Here is a 9508-nt window from a genome sequence, read left to right as displayed (position 1 = left end):
TAGGTGACACAACATTTGCTCTGGCGACAATTGCTCCGGGCTTTATTTCGTCTAAGACGTAGGGTTAGGTTTGAAATAACCTTATAGGTTAGGCTTAGCATGGACCTAGTAGGTCCATGGGACATAAGTTTAGGGTGGTAATAACATTATATGTTAGATTTAGCATGGACCTAGTAGGTCCATGGGTTTAGGGTAGGGTATAGTGAGATTTAGCATGGACCTAGTAGGTCCATGGGTTTAGGGTAGGGTATAGTGTTAAATCCAAGGTTAAAGTTGGTCATTCCATTTGTGTGGAATTTATAGCAGAGTAATTGTCACCGGAGCAAATGTCATGGAACCCACAGATCTGTAACATTAAAAAAGGGTTAGGCATCACTCTTGATGCATTTTCTCCCCTTATGACAGTTGAAACATATCTGTGAAAACATATATTGTTAAAAGCAGTCGCGTACGCAGGATTTTTTTAAGGGGGGGTTTCAAGCTAAATGAAATGTTGACAACCAAAAAAAAGTCTTCACCACAAATTTTATGTCGTTTTGTACGTATCTCAAAAAGTTGGACAAGCAAAAAAGGGTGTTCCAAAATATTTTAGGGGGGGTAGGGTATCAAAAGATTTAAGGGGGGGTTGAACCCCTGCAACCCCCCCCCCCCCCTGCGTATGCCGCTGGTCAAAAGTTCTATTCCAACTTTTGTGGATGAAGCAACCAAATGACACAACACTGAATGTTGCTCTTACATATTTAAATTCAGAGCCGACTCAACACATTATTTCAGGAGAAATATAACCCGTTTTCCTAAGAAAATAATGATTATTTTGCTTATTGTAACATATTCTTCCTCGTCCCCCATACCCTTTCACTAAAAAAAAAGTCTGAACTTGTAGTCTAAGGTCCAGACTGGGACATGTATACTGAAGTTCCACATTTTATCTACAATGTAGGCTTGTCTCAAGATCCATTAATTTAAGTTAATAATAATAATACACAGTTCTTGTATAGCGCATATCACAATTATGAATAATGTCTCTATGCGCTTCCAAAGGACTTGGATATTTTAAATCAGGGTCTGTGCCAGCAGACTACCAACAGGAAGAAAGAAGATGGGAGGGTATGAAAGACTATTCCTTAATTGCTCCTTTTCATATCTCGGATTAGTTTCTTTCTATAGAATATAGATATGCGCGATTGCTTCGATCTGATGAACCACAGGTGTGGAAAGCCAGCAATGCCAACATCTAAAATGCATGTTTGATCAAAATGCTTTCTAGATATGATGTTCATTGTTGTCTTGACAATTCAGTGTGCTTCAGAGGGCAACGGGCGATTTCGCCCTCATGGCAGCCCAAATCGCCCCGAGAAGTCCCCCCTAAAAAGCCTGCTTTAGGGCAACCATTGGGTGATTTCAAGTTCAGTGTTGACCTTTTGGTGTTGGTGTTAGGTCAATTTTTACACGATTATAACACCAAAAATAACATCAAGATGGTCCCGAAAAGTCATTCACTAGTTGTTGAGATGTCAATCATGTGATCTGGATAAGTTTTACAAAATCTGAATTAGTTTTGGAGCTAGGGGAAGCAATCCAAATTTCAACACTAACACCAACACCAAGGCCAACACCGGACTTGAAATCACCCATTCTCTCTAGAGTCACTCAAAGATCTGTCCCCAACAAGAAGATTATACAGAAAATCAACATTCCAACTATGGCAGAATAATGAGTTGCTTTTGCTGCATAATTTCTTCTTCGTTACCCCTGAAAAGTAGCCCTTAAAATGAGAGAGCCCAAACTTCCGGAATAGCCCCAATGTGGAGGAAAATAAAAAAATTTCCCACATGAGGTTGAATGGATCAATCGTAAATCTTTGCAAGACAGGGCCTGGTCGCAAATATCTTTGCCTGAGTAGTTCATGAAGCAAAGCACAAATTGAGTAAAACAGGGGTTCACATAAAATAAAAAAAAGGTTGATAAGTTTGGGGAAATTGCCCACATTACACATGTTGTAAAAATCAATGTCTGTTGTTTTTTTTTGTTCCAGATCTATAGAGACATAGCTACAATTCAATGGCAAACACTTTGTCAGTTGCAAAAATGTAGTCAAACTAGTGATAAATAAACAAAAATGGTGGTATTGCCAATTTCTGCTGCAATTAAATGACCAAATCGGGTCAATAGACCTATCATTTCAACAAAGGGTACAAATAATTATGTTTATTCTCCTCTCTTTATATGTAACAGTATTTCTTTTTCAATGATTTTTATGTCACATGATTCGTACATCAAAATCAAAATTTCAAAAAATTATTCAGAATTAAATTGAAATATACCATAAAAATAATCTTTAAAATATTGTTCTTCTTCAAATATATCAGAGAAACTGACCATTCAATTTTGTTGATTACATAATACGTGATGTGCACATTGGTACATGTAGAGTCAAACGCTGTGATCTTGAGGGGGGCGGGGGGGGGGGTTTGGCACATTGTTTGCAAGAAGACAGTGTTAACAATGTCTGAAAATATTAAATAATAACGGCATGACAACAATGTCAATTACACGCTTGCAAGAATGAACAAAAATATTGCAATTGATTATATCACAAAACGCAATGTCAAAAATGTAAGTGCTAAATTTCAATATTACCTACTGAACAATTCTTAAGAAATACTTTGGTGCATATGTGTGCTAACATTATATGTTTGCCAACCTTGATACCTAAGAAAGTTGGACAACTGAGAAATCATAGGCTGTAAACAGGACACTGCACACTCAGCAGAGTTTCTTACACATTATCAGTAAAGATAGATTTTAGATAAAAATTGGGGAGACAGTGGGTGAAATTATTCTCTTTTTCACCACAAATGAGGATTTTAAAAAGGAACAGTTGACAGGTATGTACCACTAAAACAGAAATTCTTGCAGGACACCTAAATATGGCGGAAAATCGAATTATTTCTTAAGGTTTTTAGAAGAATGTAAGTTAAGTGACCAAGACCCAATGGAGATTGAGCTTTTTGTTGGGGGGGGGGGGGGTATTTTTTCAGTGGCATCCCAAGGTTCGAACTCTACTTGTGGCCATCTTTGGCCATTAGATGGCACAAAATAAAACAACTGGTAGGCGTTTCATAAGGCTGTTCGGAAGTTAAGACCAACTGTACGAACGACTGGTGATCCTTTCTTACTCAAATAAACGTCGCTAATGAATATTTTGGTGTGTACCATTTACCACGAGGATCGTGTAACTTCTGAAGGTTTCCATGGCGAAGAAGAATAGTGAAGTAGGTTTCACGGTACACCATGTATCTTTCTTGGGCAAGTGTTGGTCCTGAAAAGGACCACCCAATCTCGACGTTTCGACAAGTGTGTTCTTGTCGTCTTCATGAGAATGAGCAAAGTTGTAAAAGCAGGCCTTATATACTCTGTCAGAGTGCCGTATGGACGGTATCTTGCATGGTACATGTCTCTGATTGGCAGGATAAGTCTTTATGTCGCTCTTAAATTACGAACAGCTTTATGAAATGCCCACCTGTATCAGTAATCTCGGTACAAATCCAATTCTATCATTGCTCTGATTTCAGTTTAGTTTCCATGTATTAATTGCATTAAATTACAATTTACTCTTTGAATGACAAGGCAGCTTAAAATAACACAACGTAAAAATAAGGAACCACTGTTCACTTTGCATAGCAGCGCTTTATTCAGTCAGACGTATTGGTTCCGTATTTCCACATCCATTCACTTTAAATACACAAGTGTGTGCGTACAAATCGATGTGTGGTTTCCAAAACAACAGTTTGGTTGGCATTCAGTACCCCAAAACTAATGTTAACAAACGAGTAAACAAATAAGTAGTGCTGCTTACGTAAGCTAAGTTTGGCACAGTACATTGAGTTTCGGAATGAAGGAAGCGTGTTGTGTAAATAAAAACCCTCCAAACTGTCTTTAATGTACATTGCGAGATAATTTTGCGTGGACATTACTACAAATAATTTGCATGTTCTTTACGATACGAGTAGACTATTTTGAATACTACAATGTATTCACACACAATTATTTCTGTACAGGATACCTGTACGTAAGTGATATCTTTCCAAGGTTTCTGTGAAGTTCTGTCGGACTCTGCAGAGCGGCACAACTGCATCATCCATGTGACAGCTTTGGCGATCACCTCTGAACCAGCAATGCTCTTCATTGGCAAAATTATTGCTAGCATCTTTTGATTGTTGATCACAAAATGCTCCGGACCGCTTCTTCAACATCGCTATCCATCGTGTTGAGTTCGGTCTCAAGCCCGGCGACAGCGCTGCTTTCTTCCAGGAAACTCGTATTGGCATAGTCTTCGAGATTAAACACTGCAGAGTCGTCGGCGCTGTCAAACACATCGTCCTGATCAAAGCTAATATCGGCAAGGCTGGCATGGCGCATGTTATCACTGGGACCCGGGTTCTGTAGAAAAAGAATACTGTTGACTGCACTGTCCATCTGCTCTTGAAGCACGTCTTTGCACTCACTATCCTCATCCATTATTGCATCGAACTGATTTCCGGAGGGGTTCCGGTCGCGAGACTGCGAGCCGACCGTGTCGCGGGTACTTGCGTCGCTTTCTTGGAATGCAAAAGAATCTTTAGTTTTCTCGCTAACCTTCCACACACTGCCCCTAGTCCTGTAATCGATTGACGGCGAGTAGTCGCTACTGTCTAAGGAATCAGAACTAAGCAGCGCCTCGAGTTGGCTTCTCCGCCGCTTCGGCTTGGTCGGGGAGGATAGTACTGAGTCATCGCTCTCACTTGTAATGGATCGATCGCGGGACTTGACCTTGGACTCCACCAATAAACTTTTGGTCAACCGTAACCGAATGCCACCCCCGGACGCTCCTTTCGAACCATCTTCCTCGTCGCTGCTCCCGTACTTGGACACGATCGAAGACTGATACTGTCCTTCGGTGCTCGAGGATGTGTCTCCGTCACCGCTCACCTGTCTTTGACGCTGCAGAGTGGCTCCCTGCCCACCGGACCTACGGGAGGGGTTCATCTCTGGACTTTTTCGTATTCTGTCGTGGTTGGTCTTGTGGCGGGGTTCAGCTTTGGTAGGGGCGACCTTGGCAGGTTGGGCGAACGAATGCTCAGAGGGTGCCTCTACATGGGCAGCCTGCAAAATTAAAGAGAAGTTAATTTGGTTATAATACTACCCAAGTCCATTATATAGCGCAACTACTGTATATACATAATCCCCTGGAAAGAACACTGAGTCACATAGTGAATTCACATACTGGACTATGTGAAAGTGTGATTCACACTGTAGAAATGTAACAAAATTGTTGAAAAAAAAAAATATCAAAAGGTGGAAATTTTTCATTGTGATGCCACATTCAAATCGCAAAACTGACTCCAGGGCCTCGTCTTACAAAGAGTTACGATTGATCAAATAAATCACAACTATGGAAAGCCAGCAACGCCAACTTCTATAATACATGATTATTCAAAATAATTCCTACATAAGCTCTATATTCATACATCCAGTTTTCTTGAAAATTCACGGTGCTTTTCTTTCTTCGCAAAGGACATTGTGCAAAATTTCTTGACAGAAAAAATGATGACGTCAATGGATTTCCATACAGTGGAGATTGATTGGATCAATCGTAACTCTCAGACCAGGGCCCTCTGACATAAAACTTCGCAACTGATCATGGCGGATTTTTAAGACTGATTACACATAATTAGCAAATGTGCAATAAATCATAGAACTCTGTCCAACAATCAATCGCTGATGCTGCAGTCACATTCCCCTACGGCCGCCGTACGGCGAGTCAAAAACAGCTGTTTTATCTAATTTTATTAAAACTACCCATAAGTAGCTGGTACAATAAATGTTAAAACTGCTTTCAACTCGCCGTACGCCGTACGGTGGCCATAGGGGAAATGTGACTGAAGCACAAGCTATCAGTTCTGGGGCCCAGAATATGCAAAATATGTATCGATATATAACTATTGAATTGGATCAGTAACAGTTGGTTAAGCGTCCGTCTCACAACTGGGAGCTTAGGAGTTTAAGCCCCAGCCACGTCGGACCAAAAAGACTTCAAACGATGGGAGTTGCTGCTACCCTGTTTGGCATTCAATGATGTAAATTTTCTGAGTAATTTCATTTCAGATTTTTATTTCGAAAATTAAAATACATTTTTTAATTCATTGGTTTCATTTCAGATCATCTTATAACTCGAAATTTGCCTTCTGGTCCCTAGAGAGTTATATGTATTTTTATTGTCTTTCATGTTGTATCTTTCTATGAGTGGAAATAGGCTTGAAACTCGATGTGTTGCTTACCTGAGCATTGGCTGCTTCTTGGTCCTGACTGGATTCTATCTTTGGCATCAATGATTCTACTAGTCCTGATTGGAAAGGCAAAGAAGAACGCAATAATTAACGATATATGTCAGTTGTGGTATTGATTTTGAAATGACTTTGTACGGAATCCCAGAAAATGACTAAGTATCAGTATGTACAAGTAAGAATATACACCAAAGGATTCTAAAAGAAACTGTTTAGATATAAGCAAATGAGCATGGGTCTTTTTCAGGGTTCCCAGCTTTTCAAGAAAACAAAATTCCATGATTTTTCCATGATAGAGTTTCAAAATTTCCTGATAATTATTTCAACCCATTTCAACCAACTTTCGACAAAAGCCTCTCTGCTCTCCATTGTGATTTCAATTGCATTTTCAAAGGAATTGATGCCTTGTAGAGTGTCTACGTGGTAAATGCGAAAACTCTCCATTATCTTTGTTGGTGATCTTCAGTTTGAACATGTTTTAGTGCAACTTTTTTCATTAAACTTTAAGGATAAATAAGGTAAGAGTGAACTGACAAACACTATACATGGCCTCTCATTGACAGTGTGTTAAAAATAGAGTCTTGATATTTACCTTGAGATGACTATTAATGATACAGTGAATAAATTAGCAAACAATTATATTCCTTTATACAATTATATTCCTTTAGGAAAACTGAAATAGAGAAGAAATGTATGGTTTTGCTACTTGGTAACATAATCATGTCAGCAGTATTTAGATATTCAGTTTGAGGAAATAGCACAGCTTTTTTACCTCTGTTAGCCTCGACTCTACTGCGTTCTTCTTGGAGTGCAGCCGTCTCGTCTTGGTGAAACAAACGCCCCAGCATGACAACCTCTGACGACGGCACTTCAATCTGTGATGACAGGAACGGACAAGAAAGGTGATAGACTTGGGCTTTCACACCGAAATAAAAATTGTTCATACTTGAACAAGAACACAACTTTCTTTTAAACTTATAATCGATTGAGCAGTAAACTGCCATTGCACATTTTACAGAATCTATCATTCTTTTTTAGAGTTAGGGTGTAGTGTGTTGATAAGTGCCACAGATTTTTTCTTTAGAAAAATGTTTCCACGCTGATAATGAATGAGCGATACGGGTTAACTGGTGGGGGTAAACAAAAATTAAAGAAATAAGAAAATAAAATCAATTAAAATAATGTTAATCTAATACAAACATTAGATGGCTATTTCATGGATGTAAAGAAGTAAAATGTGAAATTTCAGCAACTTTTGAGGGGGCTAGTTTTGTTTTTTTGCCATATAGAAAAACGGTTGTCAAAACAGAAACGTTTTATGCTTTTAACTCACCATACTTTCTTGATAGAGGAGGTATTGGAATTTATCCAACATCTTCTTCTTCTTTGTCATCAGCTGGTTACTGATCTCATTAAAAGAACTCTCAGCTAATGAAAATGGAAAAGACAAGTAGTCAAAATAAATATAAAAAAATCTTGTGAAATCATGGAAATGTTTCATCGGCATTTGTTGTCAAATTGTCAGATCTGACACCTTTTCTTTAATTTCAAATGAAGAGAAACACTGTTACTATGGTAACTGCCTGATAAACAGGACTTGTCGGATGAAACATCTGACAAGAATCTGACAAGACCTTTCATGAAACACTTCCTAGTTGCCACACTCATTTGCTTCCGTTTATCGATATAACTGATCAGGGGCCCGTTTCATGAAGAGTTACAACCATTGTAACTTTGTCTTTATGGCAAATACCATGGTAACAGGGTTCAGCAGCCAATCAAAATCAAGGTAACCATGGTAGTTGCTATAATGGCAAAGTTACAACACTTTATGAAACGGGCCCCGGGAATGCAATTATTGCTTTAAATAAGTGATGGATGGGCCGGGTCATTTTCAATCATTTTTCATATAATCTATAATTTATGGTTAGAAACCGTGCTATTTTTATTATGATCATTGGAACCAGTTACACCACAACCAACATGATCATCATCAACAAAACCATCACCCAACTATCACAGCCTTTACATCCATTATTACCACTACCACCAATACCCCCACCATCAAACACAGCAATCACCAAACACCAGCTTTCCCATCACACCCTTCATCCCCATCACCACCGTCATTACCACTTCCATCTACGCCATTACAACTACGATCAACACCGACCACCATCAGTATCATTACCAACATCATCACATTCACCATCATTACCCTCACCTGCCATCACCACCATTACCCACGCAGTTACCAATACTCCCATCACTACCTTTACCATCCATTGCACCCTTCACCCGCACCACCAAAACCACCATCACCATCCTCCCCAGCAAATTTAAGAAAAAAATCCATTACTACCTACACCACCACCACCATCGCCACCATCACACCCTTCATCACCAACAACACCACCGTCATTACCACTTCCATCTACGCCATTACAACTACGATCAACACCGACCACCATCACTATCATTACCAACATCATCACATTCACCATCATTACCCTAACCTGCCATCACCAGCATTATCATTACCACCATTACCAACATCACAATTTTTTTTTTTTTGGGGGGGGATGCAAAACAAACGATGCCCCCCCGGCTGATGGCCATGCTTATACTCACTTTCTTTGAAACTTTCCTTGCTGGGGATCTTCTCATGCGCTATGTGGTAGGGCAACAGCCTCTGTATAGCCTCGTTGTACGAAGCAAAGGGCGTCTTGAACTGAATATTCTCCACACAGTACTTGTCTAAGTCACGCCTCTCTCGGATGCTGGAGAATAGAATGGAATGGTAACATTCAAAATCAAATTAAAATCCCATTATTGTTGAATTTCAAATTGCTTAAAGGGCAAGTCCACCCCAACAGAAACTTGATTTGAATAAAAAGAGAATTAGAAATATGACGTGTCCAAAGGACACAGATGCCCCCGCTTAACACGATCAGAAATTCATTCAATATGATTGAACTTAATATCGTGCAAAAACCAATATGCATATATATATAATGAACAAATTTAGACCTTTGACCTAAAGACTCACCCTTTCCATAATAATCTTTGGCAGAATATATGACAGTCAGGTCATTTGATGTGTGATCCAACAAGCATAACACTGAGAATTTCATCAAAACTTGGTTGTAAAACAAGAAAGTTATAACATCTCAAAGTTCCAA

The 9508-nt window shown here is 39.2% G+C and overlaps 1 protein-coding gene across 3 annotated transcripts in view; it reads right to left on the bottom strand.

Moving 5' to 3' along the window:
- Window positions 1–3021: 3021 nt before the first annotated feature.
- The window catches only part of LOC129263817 (nuclear receptor coactivator 6-like), a 28928-nt gene continuing 22441 nt past the window's right edge, over window positions 3022–9508 (bottom strand). For all 3 annotated transcript variants that reach the window (XM_054901728.2, XM_064100899.1, XM_064100898.1), the window contains exons 12-16: window positions 8958–9106; window positions 7660–7754; window positions 7099–7201; window positions 6321–6385; window positions 3022–5145 (exon numbers count right to left, since the gene is read on the bottom strand). In XM_054901728.2, coding sequence (XP_054757703.2) covers window positions 4225–5145; window positions 6321–6385; window positions 7099–7201; window positions 7660–7754; window positions 8958–9106 — 1333 coding nt within the window. In that variant the 3' untranslated portion in view covers window positions 3022–4224. The remainder of the gene's footprint in view (window positions 5146–6320; window positions 6386–7098; window positions 7202–7659; window positions 7755–8957; window positions 9107–9508) is intronic.

The sequence above is a fragment of the Lytechinus pictus genome, chromosome 6 (assembly GCF_037042905.1).
Source record: "Lytechinus pictus isolate F3 Inbred chromosome 6, Lp3.0, whole genome shotgun sequence".
NCBI classification, from domain to species: Eukaryota; Metazoa; Echinodermata; class Echinoidea; order Temnopleuroida; family Toxopneustidae; genus Lytechinus; species Lytechinus pictus.
Note: the sequence above shows the minus strand (reverse complement) of the source record. Positions and strands in the feature narration are given on the sequence as shown.